Genomic DNA, 23601 nt, shown 5'->3' with positions numbered 1-23601 from the left:
AAAGCAAAGAAATTACATAAAAATATCTATACTTCTGCTTCATGGTCTATGCTAAAGCCATTGACTGTGTGGATGACAACAAACTGTGAAAAAGTCTTGGAAAGTGACAGTGAAAGTTGTTCAGTTGTGTCTGACTCTTTGTGACCCCATGGACTATATAGTCCATGGAATTCTCCAGGCCAGAATCCTGGAGTGAGTAGCCTTTCCCTTCTCCAGGGGATCTTCCCAACCCAGGGATCAAACCCAGGTCTCTCACGTTGCAGGTGATCCTTTACCAGCTGAGCCACAAGGGAAGCCCTTAAGAGATGCAAATAACAGATTATCTTTCCTGTCTCCTGAGAAACCTGTATCCACGTCAAGAAGCAACAGAACTGGATATGGAAAAAATGACTGGTTCAAAATTGGGAAACATGTATGATAAAGCTGTATATTGTCACCCTGCTTATTTAACTTATATGCAGAGTACATCATGGGAAGTGTCTGGCTAAGTGAATCATAAGCTGGAATCAAGATTGTCAATATCAACAACCTTATATATGCATATGATATCTCTTTAATGGCAGAAAGTGAAGAGTAAAGAGCCTCTTGATGAGGGTGAAAGTGTAGAGTGAAAAAGCTGGCTTAACACACAACATTAAAAAACTAAGATCATGGCATCCAATCCCATTGCTTCATGGCATATAGATGGGGAAAAAGTGGAAGCAGTGACCAATTTTATTTTCTTGGGCTCCAAAATTGCTGTGGATGGTGACTGTAATCATGAAAATAAAAGACGCTTGCTCCTTGGAAGGAAAGCTATTACAAATCTGCTGCTGCTAAGTCATTTCAGTCATGTCCGACTATGTGCAACCCCATAGATGGCAGTCCACCAGGCTCCCCCATCTCCGGGATTCTCCAGGCAAGAACACTGGAGTGGGTTGCCATTTCCTTCTCCGATGCATGAAAGTGAAAAGTGAAAGTGAAGTCGCTCGGTCGTATCCGACTCTTCATGACTCCATGGACTGCAGCCCACCAGGCTCCTCCATCCATGGGATTTTCCAGGCAAGAGTACTGGAGTGGGTCACCAGTGCCTTCTCCATTACAAACCTAGACAGCATACTAAAAAGCAAAGACACCACTTTGCCAACAAAGGTCCACAGAGTCAAAGGTATGGTTTTTCCAGTAGTCATGTATGGATGTGAGAGTTGGACCATAAACGAGGCTGAGCACAGTGTGGTGTTGGAGAAAACATTTGAGAGTCCCTTGGACTACAGGGAGACCAAGCTTGTCAATCCTAATGGAAATCAACTCTGAATATTCATTGGAAGGACTGATGCTGAAGCTGAAGCTCCAATACTTTGACCACCTGATGGAAAGAGCCCACCTATTGGAAAAGCCCCTGATGCAGCAAAGAGGCTTCCCCAATGGCTCAAGTGGGTAAAGAATCCGCCTGCAATGCAGGAGACATGGGTTTGATCCCTGGGTCAGGAAGATCCTCTGGAAAAGGAAATGGTAACCCCTACAAGTATTCTTGCCTGGAAAATCCCATGGATAGAGGAGCCTGGAAGGCTACAGTCCATAGGTTAGCAAAGAGTCAGACATGACTGAACACATAAACTCATTACTCATACTCACTGCTAGGAAAAATTGAAGGCAAAAAGCAAAGAGGATGACAGAGGACGAGATGGTTAGACAGCATCACCAATTCAATGGACATAAATTTGAGCAAACTCTGAGAGATAGTGAAGGACAGGGAAGCCTGGCATGCTGAAGTCCATGGGGTCACAAAGAGTTGGACACAACTGAAGAACAACAAATCTTTTACTAGTTGTAAATCCACTGTGATCCATCGCAGTTGAACCAATCTTCCCTTACACCAGTGAATAAATCTCTGACATTTTTGCAATTCTCTGACACTGGCAACTGCATTGCCAACTTGGAAATTCCTCTCTCCCTCCTGCTCTGCACTTGTCTTGGTGAGATTTCATTCCGTGAATACATTTCAACATGGCCATTCCCCATCCACACTTCTTGTCCTATACTTTTAGGGATTTCAGCTTCCAAAATCATGTAGAAGCAGATTATGATGGGAATAAAAACCTAAAAATCAGTGGGGTAGAGTGACATGTCATTTTCTGTAGTAATAAAGATTCAATCCAAAGAATAAGAAAATTACATTTGAAAATGTCTTAAATTAGCCAAGATACAGAAACAATCTAAGGGCTTCTCAAGTGGCACTGATGATAAAGAACCTGCCTGCTAATGCAGGAGACTAAGAGACGCAGTTTCCATCATTGGGTTGGGAAGATCCCCTGAAGGATGGCATGGCAACCCATTCCAGTATTCTTGCCTAGCGAATCCCATGGACGGAGGAGCCTGGTGGGCTATGATCCATAGGGTTGAAAAAGTTGGACATGCCTGAAGCCACTTAGTGCACACACACACAGAAACAATCTAAATGTCCATTGAAAGATGAGTGGATAGATGTATATATATACCATATCTTCTCTATCCATTTCTCTGTCGATGAACATCTAGGCTGCTTCCATGTCTTGGCTATTGTAAATAGTACTGCAGTGAACTTTGAGATGTGTGTATCTTTTCGAAGTTTCACAAAGCCAACACAACATCAACTATACTCTGATATAAAATAAATTTAAAAAAAAAATAAGTGGATAAACCAGATATGTGATAAACACATATGCACACACACAATGAAATATTACCCAGCCACACACACAAAAAAATGAAATCTTGCCATGTGCGATAACATAGATGGATCTAGAGGGTATTATATTAAGTGAAATAAGTCAAACAGTGAAAGACAAATACCATATGATTTCACTTATATGTGGAATCTGAGAAACAAAACAAATCAACAAATAAAATAAAGCAGAAACGTATTTATAAAGAGAAAAAACTGGTGGTTACCAGAGATGAAGAGTGTTGGATGAAAGAGGTGAGGTTAAAAGATACAAACTACCAGTTATAAAATAAATAAGTTATGATAGCTTAAGGAATAAAGTAGTCAATAACACTGTAATAACTTTGAATGGTGATAGATGGTTGTTGGACTTATCATGGTGATCATTTCATAATAAATTTGCATATCTGAAATTAATATACATAAACCATACTTCAGTTTTTAAAATTACCTATTATATTTGAGATATGTGATTTTGTATATATAACTATGTATAACAACATTTATTACAGTATATAATAATGTATATAATAGTCATATATAATAATGAATACACTCACTTAGGATAATTAGAATTATCAATACTATTTAATTTCATTTTTTCTCTCCCCCTAACATTCTACTGAGCCTGTATATTTTAATTCACATAAATTTAATGTACTTACAAGGCAGTTTTCTATAACTATTAACATGGTTGGGAGAGGCTTCCTGATTCTTGGGTTGTTTTGTTATTGGACCTCTGATTTAGGAAATAAACAATGTGGACTTTTTTTTATTTAATTATTTTTTTATTATACCTTTTTTTAGACCATGGGTTATTCTTTTGAAAAATAGCAAACTATATGTAAGACATAGATTTTGAGTCTCAGTTTCATTTGATAGGTCTTGTTTAATTTTTGTTCCAGATTTTGCTAAAAGTTTTCCTATTAGGATTGAAGTTTTTTGTTATAAGTTTTCATATCTGTGTCATATGTGTACTCACACACACACAAACACGCCTTTCCCTTTGTTATTCTATGGAGAGAAATTAGGAGATGATGCATCTGAGGCTGCTGAATAAATACAATATTACTAGATGTTTCTATATTATTTAATAAGTATTTATTTGAAGAGTTGTCTTCCTTAAGTTTGTGTAAGGATTAACTTCCACATCTGTACTTTATTAATAGAATTCTTAGTAGGGATAGCTATGATTATATGGATTAATCATTATCCATGGTGGGGGTAGTATCTTCATTTTATTCCTCTGTCACTCTCTCATGCCAAATGCATGTTTCCCTGGCACACTGAATGCTCAATGTGATTAGCTACTGTTACTTTCCATTTAGCAAGAGGAGAACATTTTCAGTTCTGCCTCCATTAGAAACTAATCCTCATATACCAATTTAATGAATCCTTCTGTAGGAAGTGCATGGATGGGCCTTTGTTCCAACTGGGGGAAAAATATTGGGTTTTGAAACTCTGCTGGAAATGGTCTTCTTCTCAGTCTTCTGGTGACAAGATTATGATCATAGCTCAGTACTTGAGATGAACAAAAGAAAATTCCAATTGATAAATAGTATCACTGGTTAACTAAGAACTGTGCTAGAAGAGATGATTGAGACATGGTCCTCATCCTAAAGAAGGTTCCATTCTATTGTGAGAGGTACAGCGAAAGTGAGAGTCGTTCAGTCATGTCAGACTCTTTGTGACCCCATGGACTGTATAGGCCATGGAATTCTCCAGACCAGAATACTGGAGTGGGTAGCCTTTCCCTTCTCCAGGGGATCTTCCAACCCAGGGATTGAACCCAGGTCTCCCACATTGCAGGTGGATTCTTTACCAGCTGAGCCACAAGGGAAGCCCAAGAATACTAGAGTGGGTAGCCTATCCCTTCTCCAGTGGATCTTCCTGACCCAGGAATTGAACCTGGAGGTCTCACACTTAACCAAATAATTAACATATGTGTGAAGAGAACTGTAATAGAGAGATGAACAAAATGACAACCTGACATACACATGAGATGATTAATTCTGCCTGGGCAGCAATCAGAGGAGCAATCAAATAAACAAAAATCCAGTTCACTATTGCAGGAAATAAAAGGGCAAAAATATTGTGAGGAAAAAAAAAAAGAGAGATCAGCAGCAGGAACAGTAGTAAATGGAACATAAACTAGTTTCTGGAAATCTGATGGAAGAGCTGAGTTCTGAAAAATGAATATGAATATAGGCAAATACATTCCCAGGTGGAGAATTCAGCATTTCAAATTTGTTTAGATGTGAAAATGCTCACTCTGATCCATGAAAAATAAATTTTCCACTATGACTTGTCTTAGGGTGCATGCTTGGAGTGTTGGAGGTGAAGTTAAAGACTAAGAATGGCCTCCTAAGCCATACTGTTGCTTTTAATATTTGTCTTATGGGTAATTCAGAGGTGCAGAAAAATGGTATGGTCATATTTATGTTTTAGAAAGAAAACTGGGAACAGAATAGGGAACTGAGGCCAAGAAAACAGTTGGGCATAATTTGTTCCTGCCAGCTAAATGTAAAACTTGTTTGTTGATTCTGGAATAAGGTTAAGGCAGAGGAGGAAATAAAAAGAAAGAAGGAAAAGAAGAAAGTTAAAAAGGGAGGACAGAGAGAACTCTCTGGAGTAGTTTATATTCATCAATAGTAGGAGTGAGGAAGTGAAGCTGCTGTTCGTTTATCTTATAGAGCTCTACGGCATCCCAAGCCGGGAAACAGGAACTACCTACTGGATACTGTCTCCTGGTTTTCTGACACCTTTCTTTATCTGTCTCTTATATCTGATAAATACATTGTCGATAAATTTTAACTTTTTTTTTTCTATTTACTTGGCTGTGCTGGGTCTTAGTTTCGGCATGCAGGATCTTTAGTCACAGCATGCAAAAGCTCTAAGATGCAGCATGTGGGATCTAGTTCCTTGCCCAGGGATTGAACCTGGCCCACCTGCATTGGAAGTGGGAGTCTTAGCCACTGCACCACCAGGAAGTTCCTAAATTTTAATTTGAAACCTTTTTTTATCATTCTAGCTATCATTACCAACACTGGTTTCCAGTTAAAACCCTTAGCACCTAAATGAAATCCTAAAAGTCTTATTTTCCCTCTCCTTTTCGAAGGGAGCCCATAGACAATCCTCCAAAAGCTCTGCTTTTATCATTACAAGTCCTGCTCACAGCTTAATTTGGAAGGGCAAAAGTCAAATTCTCAAAATAAATTTTAAGACTCCCTCCTACTTAGGGCTTCCCTGGTGGCTCAGAGGTCAAAGCTTCTGCCTGCAATGCCTACTTACCATATGATTACTCTCATTTCCTGCCTTTGGTCATAGGTTTTCTCCCATAAATTCCTTTGGAATCTTCACTCCTTCCTCTACACATATCAGAATCCTTTTAACCCTTCAAATTATTCAAAGTTCAGCTCAAACTATTTTTTTTACACTCTTTTTGCTGGGTAAGGAAAAGCTACACTTTAGTTTTGTACCAGGGTATGAAACTTCACTGTGAAAGTCCTCATTTTTCTACCTATATTATTAACCTGAATGTTTGGCAAGTTCTCAAAAATAGTTCAACAGTCTGATAACTCGAAGATGTGAATGTATTTAGTTCAATTTGACCCATATCTATTGTACACCTACCTTGTATAAAGGATTATGTTAACAATTCTAAGGATGTCAGTGTTACAGGATAAATATGTCAAATGCCTGCTCTCAAGGAGAACAGATTTACTCATTAAAGGACTATTTCTACTTCACCTATGTGATTAGTAATTTGTGATTTTTCAAATAAGATTCTCTCCTTTCATTGAGTTGGTGAGTTCTATAAGTAGATGAAATTGTGATGGAAGTTATATACGTGTGTTTAAATGACACACATTTCACCTTTCACAGCAAGAATCCAGTCTCAGTAGATATAGAAATGCAATCTAATCTTCAATGTTAGACTATGTATTTAATTTTGATTGAGAGTATATTGTTAACTCCAGAGAAGGCAATGGCACCCCACTCCAGTACTCTTGCCTGGAAAATCCCATGGATGGAGAAGCCTGGTAGGCTGCGGTCCATGGGGTCGCTAAGAGTCGGACACGACTGAGCGACTTCACTTTCACTTTTCACTTTCATGCATTGGAGAAGGAATGGCAACCCACTCCAGTGTTCTTGCCTGGAGAATCCCAGGGACGGGGAGCCTGGTGGGCTGCAGTCTATGGGGTCGCACAGAGTCGGACACGACTGAAGTGACTTACCTTACCTTACCTATTGTTAATTATTCCATATGTCTTAGTGTATTTGGGGTGCTTCCCCAGTGGCTTAGTGGTAAAGAATCTGCCTGCAATGCAGAAGACACAGGAGATGTAGGTTTGATCCCTGGGTCAGGAAGATCCCCTGGAGGAGGAAATGACAACCCACTCCAGTATTCTTGCCTGGAGAATCCCATGGATGGAGGAGCCTGGCAGGCTACAGTCACTGGGGTTACAAAGAGTCAGACATGGCTGAGCAACTAAGCACACACACATTAGTGTATTTAGACTGCTATACCACAGACTGGGTAGCTTGTAAACAATAGAATTTTACTTCTCACAGTCCTGGAGGGGGGAAGTTCAAGACCAGGGTCCCAGCATTGTTGGGATCTTCTTCCAGGTTGCAGGCTGCCAGCTTCTCATGTGTTTTCACATGACGGAAGGAGTAAGGGAATTCTCTTGAACCCCTTGGGCATGAATCTCATAATCTCATTTGTGAGGGGTTCTGCCCTCATTACATCCCAAAGGTCCCACCTCCTAATACCATCACACTGGGGATTAGGATGTCAACATAAATATTGGGGGGAAACATAAACATTCAGGCCATGGTACCACATATATTAGAACAATTGCCTTCCTCAGCAGCTAGAAGTTTGGGAAACTATAGGGCATCCTTTTTCCACACCATCCTTATACAAGTATCTGCAATGTTTTAAGATTTTTCTGCTAGTAGTTTTAAAGGAAAGCAAAAGTAATTTCTTTCAATTATTTCACCTGACAGGAAAATTTAACAAATGAATTATGAACAGGGATAGTTAGAAGTGGGGTGCCTAAGGGGGACTGTCTGTAAGGAAGCAGGCAAGCCTGATAAAAATTTAAGACTAAATGTATAGTCATGTTACCCCTGACATTTACACCAAGAACCATCGGCGTCTAGTACTTTAAGCATAAATTATAAGGAAATTAGTTGCAAGAAATCAATTCCATTAGGCAGGAAACACAGCTTTCCAAATTATGTGAATCTTATCCCAGGGGCACTTGAATATCACAGGGAAAAATAAAAGATTAAGCCTCACAAGAAAGTAAAAGTACCCTCTGTTATAATCTTTGGCCAATACGTTCTAATTCTTCTTTTTCATATCTTTAAATACAGAATCCCCTTCACCTCCAACTGAGTTTAGAAAATTCATTAAGTTCTGATGCTGATGTCACTGTCTCAATCCTGACCATGAACAACTGGTACAATTTTAGCTTGTTGCTGTGCCAGGAAGACTGGAACATCACCGACTTCCTCCTCCTTACCCAGAATAATTCCAAGTTCCACCTGGGCTCTATCATCAACATCACCATCAACCTCTCCTCCACTGAGGACCTCTTGAGCTTCCTGCAGGTCCAGCTGGAGAGCATTAAGAACAGTACACCCACAATGGTGATGTTTGGCTGCGACATGGAAAGTATCCGGCGGATTTTCGAAATTACCACCCAGTTTAGGGTAATGCTCCCTGAACTTCGTTGGGTACTGGGGGATTCCCAGAATGTTGAGAAACTGAGGACAGAAGGTCTGCCCTTAGGGCTGATTGCTCATGGAAAAACAACACAGTCTGTCTTTGAGTACTATGTACAAGATGCCATGGAACTGGTTGCAAGAGCTGTAGCCACCGCCACCATGATCCAGCCAGAACTTGCTCTCATTCCCAGCACAGTGAACTGCATGGATGTGGAAACTGCAAATCTCACGTCAGGACAATATTTATCAAGGTAGGATGCAAGGCCTGCATTATATTCCCATTCGTAGGACTGTGATAGAAAGTAAAATATTCCTGTAGTGGGGAACACTCAATCCTGTTTTTAAATCTGTGGCTTAGTCCCATACTAGCTGTGTGTTCTTGGCAAGTTTTTTTTTTTAAAAACTCTGAATCTCTGTTTTCTAATTAGTAAACTAAGATAATATTGAATGTAGCTTAATATGATAAAGAGACCACAAAACTGTATACAAGAAGTTCCTAACACTGTGCTCAGCTGGTAGTAAATGCACAACAAATGTTTCCATCCCTGCTCACTCTTTCCTGGATCAACAGACTTGGACAAATCTCTCTAAGTCTTTTTAGAGAAAAAAAAATTTAGTCAAGGAGGAGATAGACTTTTCTCTCTACTCCCAGGTTATGATGCATTAGAGAGAATAGAGAAGGGGTTAAAGACATAGACCCAGGAGCCAGACTCTCTGAGCTTGAATTTTAGCTCTGTGACCTACTATTTGCATGACTTGGTCAAGTGGTTTAACTTCTCTGAGCCCTTAGTTTTCTATGTCCTATACCCACTGATGTAAAAAAGATATAATAATAGATCCTGCTAGCCATGGAGGAGTTAATGGTGGATAGATAGTTGATGATAAGTAAAAAGATAGATAGATAGACAGAACTAAGTTCTACAAGAGTAAAGTATGTGCATATATAATTTTATGTTATATATATGTGTATATATGTTATATATGTGTGTGTGTATATATATATATACACACTTTTTAAAATTAGCCACCTTTCTTTCCAGTTCCTCAGTCTGGTTCAGAAGCTAGAATGAAAAAGCCTGTTTAAGTTAAAGAATAATCCATCCTATAGACATGGTTTTCATGATCCCCAGAAAAAGAAGTCCTTAAAGGGTATTTTACAAGGGCCTAGAATTTTTTCAGAAAAGGACCACCTATGGTCAGAGAGGTCAAATCAGAGAATTATTGCTGTTTCAGAAGTGAAGGCTTAGCTATAGTCTGATCCCATTTTCAGGAAGTCTTCTTATAACAGGATCATCTGACTATGTTGACGAGCACAAGGCAATCTCACAGTGTCTTACCTTTTAAAAGACAGGAACATTTGAGGAAAGGTCAGAAGGTCCCAAGCATTTTACATTTAATTTCACATTAAGCATCTACTGTGTTCAAAGCAACATGCTAAATGTCATACATGTGGCATAGTTTAAGCACAGCCTAGCTTCCCCGGTGGCTCAGTCAGCAAAGAGTCTGCCTGCAATGTGGGAGACTTGGGTTCAATCCCTGGGTTGGGAAGATCCCCTGGAGAAGGAAATGGCAACCCAATCCAGCATTCTGGCCTGGAGAATCCCATAAACAGAGGAGCATGGTGGGCTACAGTCCATGGGGTCACAAAGAGTCAGACATGACTGAGTGACTAACACTTTCAATTTCACCCTAAAGAAGGTTGTTAATAAAATAAAATAATTTAAAATTCACTTATTAGTAATCTATTAATGATAAAACTAAATGTTCTATCATCATCTGAACTTTCCACTTTTCCTATAATGTATTTGAATTGCCTCAAGATTAAAGTCTACGTGTGTTTTATTTTATAGCCACTATCCAGATTTAATCTACTGTTTTGGAACTAGCATGTAATTGAGGCTCAAGATTTTATCTTGGATAAGAAACATCCTCCTTCATAACAAAAACAAAAGCAAAGTCTTTAGCTATAATTTCAAATAGTCATCATTTTGGAAGGACAATCTTAAACAGTAGACAGAAAATCCACTTGTGAAAATTATATTAAGTTATTTAATGTCTTTCTGTCTCATATAAAATGGAGAGCACAAGAAAAATAATTCTGTTTGGAACCTAAAAATGTTTAGAAACTACAGAGAGAAATATTTGTTAACTTCAGTTGTATACATATCAGGGTTTCATTTTATCAAGATAAAATTGATCTTTCTGGCTCCTCAAATTTTAGTTTATCCAATGGCACTTTGTACATGAAATTATGTGATGGTACTTTGCCCATTCCATCAGCATTATTTGTCTATGTGTCTTATTTCTGAACTAAAATATAAATTCTATTAAATGGAGACACTGTTATTCAATCCAGTTTAATGCCTAGTGTATAGAAGCTACCTAATAGACATTTACTGAAACTAACATAGAAGAAGAAATGGAGATTTTATATTTACACCTTACATGATCTGTTGCTCTAGAAGAATAATGAGTGGTTAATAGATAAATAAAATTTTGTCTAAATTAAAAACAGAGTTTTTAAACTTACCCAGGTACCATCTGGTTTTTTTCTTTTCCTTTTTTTTTTTTTTTTAATAGAATGTTAGGTTAATGAATACTCTCTGACCTTGTGGCTATTTCCACATGTTTATTCCACAGACTTTGAAAATTGTAAAAGAAGACTGGGAAGTTAGGGAGCCTGGTAGCAATTCACAGTGTATATAGGTCAGCAACAATACTTTCATCTCCATGGATGTGTTTGAGAATGAACTCAAAGAACTTCGGGAAATATCCTTAGGACCTCTTATACTCCGTGAGGAATAGAGTCAAAGAAAAAGTTTCCAAATGCTCAGGAAAGGGTCAAGGGAAGTGGGCAAAGCCCTGGAAGGAGTCTTTATAATGAATAACTGAAAAGCTGCCTTAAGCTATAAAACATCTGTGGATTTTTCATCATCTTATTTATTTTGTTGAATATAGTCTTTCAGAAAGTTCGTTATTCTCAGTCCATAAGTCACATCTGCATACAGTAATTTTCTTAATTGTTCCTAAATTTTGTGAGGCTGACCCTACTTCCTCACTGCATAATGAAAGTCATGAGCATAATGAGCCATGAATAGCAAGTGCCAGAGTTATGCAAGCTTTCATTTCTCACACAGTCATTTTCAGTTTAGGCTGACAGAATTGTTAACATTTTAAAATGTTAATGAAATCACCAAAAACATGACTTTTTCAGCATAGGCCTTTAGACTAGGAAAAAAATCATTTCTCGTGGCAGACTACACAGACATAATTACAGGTAAAAGGGATTTGATCCTTCCCAGGTCCCCACATGCCAGATCAAACATCCATCATCACTAAATGTAGACAAAAACCACTTGGGGACCAAGTTCATATTGTGATCGTTAGCAATTTATTTGCAAGTTGTTTTTATTAAATGTAAATTACTTTGAAGCAATGATATCTGATATATTCTTTGGCAATAACTTCATCAACACATACGCAATACATGTGTGAAAGTGAAGTCACTCAGTCGTGTCCGACTCTTTGCAACCCTATGGACTGTAGCCTACCAGGTTCCTCTGTCCATGGGATTATCCAGGCAAGAATAATGGAGTGGATTGCCATTTTGTTTTCCAGGAGATCTTCCCAACCTAGGAATTGAACCTGGGTCTCCTGCATTGTAGGCAGATGCTTTACTGTCTGAGCCACCAGGGAAGTCAGTGATTATTTGTTGAGCTAGGGTGAAGCAGACAAAATAAAGGCTGCCTCCTGCCATTTTGGAGTGTACAGCTTAGTGCATGAGGTTGTAAAGTAAGTAAATGTATAAAACAAAGGGATCCGTGATTCTTAAAAATAGAAACATATTCAGATACACAGGGAGGAAATAATAAACTCTTCTCAGAGAGTTGATGATGAGGAAAAAATACTGGAATTGGATCTTGATAAAAGAATAGAAGTGTCTGGTTTGCAGCAGACTCACAGGCACAGGAAATGGCATTGCAAATTCATCAGGATCTGAAGAAATTTAGTACAGTTGGGACATCCATTGCCTATGAAAAGAATCTGACATGATTCTGGAAAAGTTGTTACATTGATAGCATGCCACACAGGACTTTTATGCTAAGGAGTTTGCATTTTGTATGCATACTGGATGTCACTTGAAAGCCAGAACATTAGCCATGACATATTTATAAAATCATCATCTTGTAACAAATTAACCAAATAAAGTATTATAGCATAAAAGCCTTACAAGTAATTTTTTGAAAACCATAAAGATATAAAAATCGCTTTTATTTCTCAAAATTGGTTTTATCTTTGCCCACATTTACTCCCTTATCTCATTCTAAACACCAGTCTCACGAAAATGAAGAGGAGTCAAAGGACTTGCCTGCTGTTCCTAGAATTAGGATTTGCCCATGCTTATCTGAAGGCCCTGGGTGGTAATGAATCTAGCTTCCCAGAGAAAGAACCCCTTGAGTCACTCATAACCTGGTCAAAGGGAATTAGCCTTCCTTTAATAATTCCAAGAGCCTAGACATGGATTGATACCTTGTTCCTCTTGGCATAAGAAGTCCCTGACTCTTTTTTTTTTTTTTTTTTTAGGGTTAGGCTGGAAATAGTTTTTTTTGTTTGTTTTTTTTTTAAATTTTTTATTCCTTTATTTCTCATGTGTTCCCCATCCTGAACCCTCCTCCCTCCTCCCTCCCCATACCATCCCTCTGGGTCGTCCCAGTGCACCAGCCTCAAGCATCCAGCATCGTGCATTGAACCTGGACTGGCATCTCGTTTCATACATGACATTTCACATGTTTCAATGCCATTCTCCCAAATCTTCCCACCCTCTCCCTCTCCCACAGAGTCCATAAGTCTGTTCTATACATCAGTGTCTCTTTTGCTGTCTCGTATACAGGGTTATCGTTACCATCTTTCTAAATTCCATATATATGCATTAGTGTACTGTATTGGTGTTTTTCTTTCTGGCTTATTTCACTCTCTATAATAGGCTCCAGTTTCATCCCCCTCATTAGAACTGATTCAAATGTATTCTTTTTAATGGCTGAGTAATACTCCATTGTGTATATGTACCACTGCTTTCTTATCCATTCATCTGCTGATGGACATCTAGGTTGCTTCCATGTCCTGGCTATTATAAACAGTGCTGCGATGAACATTGGGGTACACGTGTCTCTTTCCCTTCTGGTTTCCTCAGTGTATATGCCCAGCAGTGGGATTGCTGGATCATAAGGCAGTTCTATTTCCAGTTTTTTAAGGAATCTCCACACTGTTCTCCATAGTGGCTGTACTAGTTTGCATTCCCACCAACAGTGTAAGAGGGTTCCCTTTTCTCCACACCCTCTCCAGCATTTATTATTTGTAGACTTTTGGATTGCAGCCATTCTGACTGGTGTGAAATGGTATCTCATAGTGGTTTTGATTTGCATTTCTCTGATAATGAGTGATGTTGAGCATCTTTTCATGTGTTTGTTAGCCATCTGTATGTCTTCTTTGGAGAAATGTCTATTTAGATCTTTGGCCCATTTTTTGATTGGGTCATTTATTTTTCTGGAGTTGAGTTGTAGGAGTTGCTTGTATATTTTTGACTCTTTAGTTAATTAATTGTCCTGAGAGCTATTCTACCTTCTCAGCAGGCTATGGAATCTTATCTTTCTTCTTTGAACAGCTTCTGCAGTTCAGTTCTGTATCAAGTGATTAATTCATTTGTTCATCCTCAAGCATATGTTGAAGCTTACTAATATTACGCTAGGACCTTGGTTAATGCTGGAGACACAAAGAATAGAAAATAGGGGCCCTGCTTCCAGGAAGCTTACGACCCCCTTCTTTTGTTCTTTGCCAAGAGACAATGTGCTCCTCCACTTATCCATGTTTTTTATCCATTTTCTTTGACCTAACTGTTTGGTTGTTGTTATTGTTGTTTAGTAACTAAGTCATGTCCAACTCTTATGCAACTCTGTGGACTACAGCCTGCCAGGCTCCTCTGTCCATGGAATTTCCCAGACAAGAATACTGGAGTGGGTTGCCATTTCCTTCTCCAGGGGATCTTCCTGACCCAGGGATTGAACCCATATCTCTTGATTGGTGTCACTGACCGCATGGATATAAGTTTGAGCAAACTCTAGGAGATAGTGAAGGACAGGGAAGGCTGGCATGCTGCTGTCTATGCGGTTGCAAAGAGTTGGACATGACTTCATGACTGAACAATTCTTTACCACCAGGGGGTTCTTTACCACAGAGCCACCAGGGAAGCCAGCTATTTGGTTATCATTCCTCACTGAGCCCACACTCATTCTACTAGTGATTATCTTCTGATATTACCTGGCATTGTTATGCCCTCCTCAGTTGTCCTTTAAAAATGGTTCTGTGTGCCAAAGAGACTCTTTCCCCTCCCAGGCTATGCTCATCTTTATTCTTATATGGTCAAGCAATACCAAGATTCACTGGCCTTTCACTAATTGTAAATGTTGATTTATTTATTGATTCTGCATGTATTAATCAGATTGTATTATGTGTTAGGTATTACAAGGCACTAGAAAGCTTCAGAAAAGAAGACTAAAACAAAATTCCCAATCAAAAGTCCCAAGGTATAAATTGATGATGGTCCGCATCTCATTACTGGATACTAGAAGGGTTCCATAAAACCTTGAGGTGGCATGATATAATTCTAATTTAGGGTATTCCTATTCACCTTTATAATAGTTTACTGGCATTATGACCCTGGCAAAACTATTTAATCTCTGGAAATTTTGACTTCCTTAATTATAAGGAATTCCTACATTGAAAAGTTAAGTGGTATGCCTAAGGTCATTCAGTTAGTACTTTATAGGGGAAGATTTAAACTGTCTAGATCTAAGTTCCAGGCTCTTTCATAATTAATATTAACTTTCCTTAATTATGATCCCATTACCTTATAATTCATATTCTTTCAGACAAAAGCTATATAAATCAGGAGGTGTGGTTACCCCTGTATAAATGTTCTTGTCCTGAGGACCTCTACAGACTCAAACTAGCTAGCCTGTGTGTTTGAACATGTACTCAAAAGAAATGCAGTTGCACTCAACCTGGAAGCCAGGGGCTGGATGATGTTAACACTGGTTCCTTGGGTCCCCAAGGAGAACCCATTGCTGTGGGGTGATCTGCTGTGTCCAGCTGTTACTCCCAAGTTGACTTCCTCTGCAAGACTAACAGGGAGTCAATACTTCTAGAAAACATGTGCTTTGGTGAATCCTGAGGACCAACAGTTAAGGTCTGTGTTTCCAGATGTTTCCAGTAGGAACTCCTGTCACTGAACTAATTTGGCTAAAGCCATTGAATTTGCCCCTCCCTCTCTGTCACTTAAGTCATGGCAAGAGCTGAGTCAAAATTTTCTCTAAGTCACGAGGGCCTCAAATATAAGGTACAGTGAAAGATGTGTGTTTCCTCAAGACCCTGTTTTGAAGAATACAACTTAAATTTGTTTAATCTAGCTTCCCACAGGTTTTAAGCTGGAAATTTCCCAAATTAGGAGAGCTTCCAAGCTTTCATTTGCCTGACTGGAAATTGTGATCATATTCTTTGTTGACTTTTTACTTTGTATGTATCTACTATAAAATTTGGGAAAATGTCAAAAAAAAAAAAATAGAGAGAGGGCAGTATTGCAGGGCTTCCCAGATATCTCAGTGGTAAAGAATCCGCCTGCCATTGCAGAAAATGCAGGAGAAACAGGTTCGATCCCTGGGTCAGAAAGATCCTCTGGAGTAGGAAATGGCAACCCACTCCAGCATTCTTGCCTGGAAAATTCCATGGACAGAGGAGCCTGGCAGGCTATAGTCCATGAGGTCACAAAGAGTTGGACACAAAAGCAACGGAGCACACTTGCATTGCAGGTGTTCTCTGAATTCCAGATCTTTACCAGGGCAACTTCAAACTCTAGTTCCTGTGACCTTTCAGATGGATTCTCGACCAATAAATACTATGTAGTGTCACATTGCCAGGGCTATGCTAAGGGGAGGGATATCAGCACATGGCCTGGTGCCAGAGCCAGATCTAGAGCCCTGGAAGGAATTAAGATGGGATATTACTCAAAGCAATGAGGAGCCATCTAAGGGTTGGGCACAGGCCATAATTATGGAGAAGAGTCAAGGTTTATATCAAAAAATGAAGGGAAAGGAAAACAGCCTAAGAGTATGGAACAGATCTATCTTCCATGTAGGAGAAAAACAGGAAAAAAAAGTACCGGTTGCCAGTTGTGCCACATGAAAGCAGGAAAACAGAGAACTCTGTCTATGTGTCTAATTTTTTTGACGTAGTGATACCATCACATCACACACACGTAGCCCAAGAGGTGTGTTAAAACATGACTCAAGCATAGATTAGCATCTTTCTCCTCTTGGGAAAAAAGTCAAGACGGACAAGGGCTCTACTTCTCCTCTAAGGTTTCGCTTACTGGAAAACCAGACCCCAGTGGTTTATGTATGTACTTATGTGTATGTAGATTTAGTATGTTATTAAATTGCTGTTTTCATTAGCTGATGGAAATCTATTTTAAAAGATGAGTTTTGTAAGCTGTTTTAAATAAGAATGTAATCAATGATTATAGTATGTGGGGCCCTCTGCTTTAAAGATTGAAATTTAGTAATTTCCAATTCCTATTAAATTCCTTATTATCAGAGAGCTTTGTCATAGAATTTATTTCTATTTTGGATACTCTCCATTGTTCGGGGGGAAATGTATTGGAATTTCAATGTTCTGAATAATCTATAAGCTACAAATATAAATACTTCCTGGCTGATTGAGCCCCATTCTTCTGGCAAAGTGAAGAAGTGCTCTTGAAGAGACACATGTCTGACTTGAGCAGAAGACATGTGTTTAATTGCATTTGCCCCACAAACATCACTGAGCACTTACTCTGGCCAGGCAATGTGTTATGGCCAAGATCCAAAGATGACTCAGTGTGATAGACTGTTAGATGAACACTGAAGTCTCTTTCAGCTGGACAGCCTGCAGTGTTATGAAGCAGAGCAGTGGGAAAGGGAGGATTTCTCCATTTCCCACAGCAACTGTATGGAAGAGACTGCTCTCAGATAGTGGAGAATGTCAAAATCCATGCCTTCAAGGATCTTACAATCTAAAACCTCAAAGATGGAGTTAATCAGCTGCTAAATATTTATACATTAGGATATCAAGGAGGATTTCAGGGGACAGTTAAGGAGTTATTTTATAAGTAGCTCAAAAAAATCATCTACATTTAATGTTTAATGCCCCACATATAGAGAATAAAAGCAAAGCGATATGCTGTGACAGAATTGGACCAAGGGTAAGCTCCATGGCTAAGATGGCAAATTCATGTTATTGTAACATAGAGGCAGAGACAGATAGCACAGGGGTCTCATTCAGTGAAAGAGGCCACAAAGTAAAAGCCGAACTTAGTAGCTGGCCATACAAATTGACAAAGATTCTCAAGGGCGATTAAAAATAAGGAAGAGATGGTTAAAGTGATGTTGAAAAATAAAGGGAAGTAAATAGATAGGTTTCAGAGGTGGAAGGGAGCCTAGCATGGAAACAACAATAAAAACAGTTAAATTAACTAGGGGTGGTCAAGAGCTAATTTAAGACATGATCTCTTTCCTAACAGGATGGAATATTGATATTTCCTTCATACAAAGTCCACCAAAAGGAGAGAGAGGTGAAGAAGATAAAGAGAGGGGAAGACAAAGTTCAGAAAAATAAAGTAGAGAATGAACATTAAAGGATAAGGAGAGAACCATAGATAAACCCACATACTGGAAACTATAAGAATACTGGGGGAAAGGGAAATAATCTAGAAGCTGCAGAAGAGAGGCACAATGAGAGTAATTTAGGGAGTAAAAGGCATTATGAAAAAGTCTAAGAATTAAGAAAAACTACACACATGGATTAAAGTACAAACATAGACTATGTGTAGCTAATAATTCATACAACATGAGGTCTACAGAGGTTGTAAAAACAATCAGTTTTTTAAAAGACATAAGACTATCCAAAGAGCATATACTTCAGGGGCTCTTCAATGATAAAAAGCAGGGGAAAACTATATTAATTGTGAACTAGTGACAAGTGCAAAAGTGTAGAATTTAGGATGATTTTTGATTGGAAGGTTCATGAGTGTAGATAAGAATAACATGAAGAAAAGATGGGATTTCTGAACATCAATGGATCTCTTCCCAACTCTTCTCCACTTCTTCCAGAAAAAGAAGAAAGGGAAACTTTAAAAATATTCCTTTGTCTCATTCTAAAAGAGCTTTATTGAGTTGTTCTGCTATGCTCAATAGATCTGGAACTAAATTTAAAATAATCAAGAAATACATATTTAGATTCAGTGCATAAGAGCAAGTAAACCTGATAAGAATTAGATGGTGCTGATGCAAAGGGAGCTAGGGAGAATGTCACTAGCAATAATATAGCCAAATATTTCTAATCAGGCAAAGCAAAATATCAAAATTATGTTCTTACAGGCTAAAAAATTTGATAGAGTTTTATGGAGGACAAACAAATCTCTCATTCCTCTGGGAGAAAATATTAAACATGATGAGATGATCATGGGAAAGGAAATTTAGCTCATTTTTCAAGATATAAGAAAATAAGAGGCTACAGAGATTTTAATGATACAAAGAAAGTTCCCAAAGGGAAAAATAAATTTTAAGGCTTTACAGAGCAAAACAGATATTCCTAGATACAGACATGATTAGTGGAAGGCAACTATAGTTGGGGGATAAACAAAGATAAGAGGACAATTTTAAAGGAAATGAAAAACAAATGAGACACATGCAAAGAGACAAGCTGATGTGTGAAAAAAAGATCAAAGTAGGAATAAACATATGACTTATATTCAACTGGGCATGGAAGAAGACACATAAGGATGATGATACATTCAGGCAACATGAAGATATTTTCATATGTCTTCAAAATGAAGGCTGGAAACAGCAGGATATTTGATAGAACTAGTTCAAGACAAGAAAAGTTACACATTTATAATGAATATAAAAACAAAAGATTAAGGAAATTTTCAGTTCAGTTCAGTCGCTTAGTCATGTCCAACTCTTTGTGACCCCATTGACTGCAGCACACGAGGCTTCCCTGTCCATCACCACTCCTGGAGTTTACTCAAATGCATGTCAGTTGAGTCGGTGATGCCATCCAACCATTTCATCCTCTGTCGTCCCCTTCTCCTCTTGCTTTCAATCTTTCCCAGCATCAGGGTCTTTTCAAATGAGTCAGTTCTTCACATCAGGTGGCCAAGGAAACTTTATATGCCGAATAAGATAGAAGAAAAATCAGGGGCAACAGGTCCTAAAATCTTTAAGAACAACAATAATGGCAACATTATTTGTAGTGGGAGATTTTTATTTATCTTTAGTAAGTTTTAGACCAAGTTTTTAAAAAATAAAAATAATACATGAATGTTTAGTTAATCCAATAAATTGATAAATACTGCAGTTAATAGTCTATTATTAAAGAATATATGAACATAAATATTTCCTCATCCAAAAAACTAGAAAAAAGAGAGGTGGGAGGAATTTAGAAAGAAGGAATTAACAAAACAAAAACTCAGGCTAATTGAGGATAAATCTTAAGATTAGTATAAATGATGTTCTATGCAGTTCTGTAGCAACAAATTCCTAGGAAAACGTCATTTGCCAAAATGAAGCCAGAGAAATGGAAAGTTTAATAAAAGAGATTGAAAAAATGATTGAAAAATCGCAGTTTTTTAGAAAGTGCCAGGTCCAGATAGTTTCACAACTTACTCTTGCAAACTCAAGTGGGAAAACAAAACACTAAACATTTTTAGTTGAAATTGATCTTATACATTTCTTATGAAAGTTATTTGCTTTCTGCATTTTTTAAGAGTACCTCTGGTCTCATTTTGAAAGTAATACAATAAAACTTCTCTCAAATGAATTATAAGGGGGAGAATATAATGAGTTCTATAATTTACTTTTTAAATGAGTTAAAGCAATCAAGAGAGAACTTCCACAAACTTTCTTGTCCTCATCCACCCACCTACTTGCCTCAGAGCTCTGTATCTTCTCTGCCTTCTCTCATGTCCATGCTCCTTTCTTGTCACAGCAAAGAGCATCACCCCCTCTTGCACCTTAGAGTACAATCCTTTTTGCCCCCCAAGGGAACTGTCCCAGGAATTCTCTCTCTTCTATCCTACACCAACAATTTTTCTATTTTTTTAATTAACTTTATTTATTTATTCATTTTTGGCTGTGCTGGGTCTTCACTGCTGTGCAAACTCAGTAGCCATGGCTCCTGGGCTCTAGAGCACATGCTCAACTGTTGTAGCCTAGGGGTTTAGTTGCTCTGTGGCATGTGGGCTCTTCCTAGATCAGGAATCAGACTCTTTACCAATCTTTTGTCAAAGATTCTTTAGCACTGAGCCACCAGGGAAGCCCCAATTTTTCTATTTTTACTAGATCATTGTCATCAGCTTAAAATCCTGCACAGACATATATATATATACATATATATATATATAATATTTATGCATGTATGCTTGCTAGGTTGCTTCAGTCGTGTCTGACTCTGCGACCCTCTGGACTGTAGCCCACCAAGCTCCTCTGTCCCTGGGATTCTCCAGGCAAGAATACTGGAGTGGGTTGCCATGCCCTCCTCCAAGGGATCTTCCCAACCCAGTGATCAAACATGCTTCCCCTGTGGCTCCTGCATTGCAGGCAGATTCTTTACCACTGAGCCACAGGGGAAGCTCATAATATTTAGATGTTTGCTTAATTTTTCCTCTCCACCATTATTCCATTTTTCTCCTCTTTATAGCATAACTCTCTAAAGACTTATCTCCAGTTTTCTCTTTTTCCATTTTCCCTTGAAGCAGTGGGCTCTAACACTCCACTGAAATTACTCTCATGAAGTCACTGGTGACCTACATGTTTCTAAAGCCAATGGTCAGCTCTCAGTCCTCACTGCATTTGAGCTGTTAGAAGCATTTGACACAGATGATCAGTGTCCCCTGATTAAAATATCTTTTTTACTTGACTTCTAGAACACAACACAGCCTGCTTTACATCTCTGGTTACTTCTTGGTTTCCTTTGCTAGTTCTTTCTCACCTGCACCACCTCCAAAAGCCTTGGACTTATTCCTTGGGCTTCTCATCTACAATTACCGTTGTGATCTCAAATAGTATATATGGAGTTTTGGCTCCCACACTGTATGTCCAGTTCAGACCTCCTTCCTAAACTCCAGAATTCTCCACCTCCTATTTAACAACTCCATTTGGATATTAATAAACTATCTCAAACTTAACATTAGCAGCTGAACTCCTGGTGGTTCTCACCCACCTCACAACCCAATTCTTCTACAGTTTTCTTTACTACAATTAATGGCAACTCTATCATTCCAATTTCTCAGGGCAAAAGCCTTGGTGTCATTCTTACACTTCCTTTTCCTAGCAACTATGTCTGAGCCTTCAGCAAATCCTGTCAGTTGTAGCTTCACAATTTATCAAGATCCAACTAATTTTTCTCACCTCTGCTGCTACTACCTCAGGTTAAACCATCATCAACTTTTGTCTGATATTTGAAACAGCTCCCTAACTGCTCTTTCTGCTTCTGCCTTTGTCTCTCAGTAGTCCATTCTCAACACAACACTGTGACAAGCCTGTTGAAACGTAGGTCATATCATATCACTTCTCTGCTCAAAACCCACCAATGGCTTTCCATCTCACATAGAAAAGAAACAAGGTCCTTACAGTGACCTTCAAAATCCTATTTTACCCACCCCGCACTCCCCATAAGTTTCCTCTGACCTCATCTTTAGCTCCCCTGTTACTCAGTCCCTTAGCTCTTCCTCAAACATACCAGACACAGTCCCTTTCAAGGACATTGGACTCCTAGCTCCCTATATAGGAATGTTCTTTACCTCTTGGTCAGCTCCTTCCCTTTCTTCAGCCCTTTACACAAATATCACCTTCTCCTGGCTTCCCTAACCTAAAATTCCATACTACCACCACCAGCCCTGACACATCTTACATCTTTACTCTGCTCTATTGTTTTGCTTCTGCACTTAGCACTAATATCCCATTCATATTCCCCATTTATAATATTTATTCTGTCCCCTCAATAGAATAGAAGCTACATAGATCTTTATTCCTTTGTTCACTACTATATCTCTTAGAACCTAGAGCAGTACCTGGCAAAATGAGTATTGTTGAGTGAATAAATGATTGATTTGCTGATGTGTTATTTTGATCTTTGTTATCTTTGATCTTTGTTATCTTTGTTCATTTGTTTTCATAAGAAAATCATTTAATTAGTAGGTCAACTTTTGTATGCAAATGTGGCTTCTAAAAGATCTTAAATACATTAAACACTGATCTTGCTTATATTTGTGAACTGTCTTTAAAACATTTTTTACATACTTTGAAGAGTTCAGATTTTATCTCAGCTCCTACTCAAATAAACACATGTTCTTAACTAGTGACATAGTTGGGAACTTTTACTGAAGTCACAAGTTACCTCCATGCAGATTAACCAATGAGCTTTATTCTTTCAAGCAGAATGATACCTTGAGAGATCTGCTGATAAATATATATATATATATATATATGTATGTATACCTGAAATGCTTTGTTAAACACTCACTACACACCAGATTCTCATTCATGGAGTGAGATCAAGACTCTTATCATACCATGGCAAAGATATTGTATTAATCGTCTAAGTGGTCTCCTGATCACTATCTCTTCCTTCCTGTGTATACATCGTACCCACTTCCTGAGGAGAATCATCAATGCAGACTTATGATTCATGGCTCCCCTTTTCCTGTTAAATAAAATCCATTCTCATAAAATGGACATGTGAAATATCTAGAGTCAAGTTTTATACATCCTTAGTATAGTTTGTGAATTAAATGCAGCCCTGTACATTTGACCCTCTTAAAATCACTACTTTTCTTTTGGAAACTATGCTATCTCCTAATTATGCCGTTTTTTCCACTTCTGTTATTACTTAGCCCTTGTCACCTTAAGCCCCTTGTGAAACAAGCAGAGAGAGAGGAAGAGAGGAAGCCAGGGGAGGAAAGGAGAAGCATTAACCCTCACATCTGAAACTGTTCTCAGACTGCTTCTCCTTCCAAACTGTTTCCCACTTAGCTAGCAAGAAAACAAGATCTTTCTAAAATCAAATCTGATGATCCTGTCCCTCCCCAG

General features: G+C 38.4%; 1 protein-coding gene across 1 annotated transcript in view; it reads left to right on the top strand.

The window, feature by feature from the left end:
- The window catches only part of GRIN3A (glutamate ionotropic receptor NMDA type subunit 3A), a 207241-nt gene that overhangs the window by 55871 nt on the left and 127769 nt on the right, over positions 1-23601 (top strand). The window contains exon 2 of the mRNA XM_061426355.1: positions 8069-8673. Within this exon, the coding sequence (XP_061282339.1) occupies positions 8069-8673 (605 nt within the window). The remainder of the gene's footprint in view (positions 1-8068; positions 8674-23601) is intronic.

This window comes from Bos javanicus, chromosome 8 (assembly GCF_032452875.1).
Source record: "Bos javanicus breed banteng chromosome 8, ARS-OSU_banteng_1.0, whole genome shotgun sequence".
NCBI lineage: Eukaryota > Metazoa > Chordata > Mammalia > Artiodactyla > Bovidae > Bos > Bos javanicus.
Note: the sequence above shows the minus strand (reverse complement) of the source record. Positions and strands in the feature narration are given on the sequence as shown.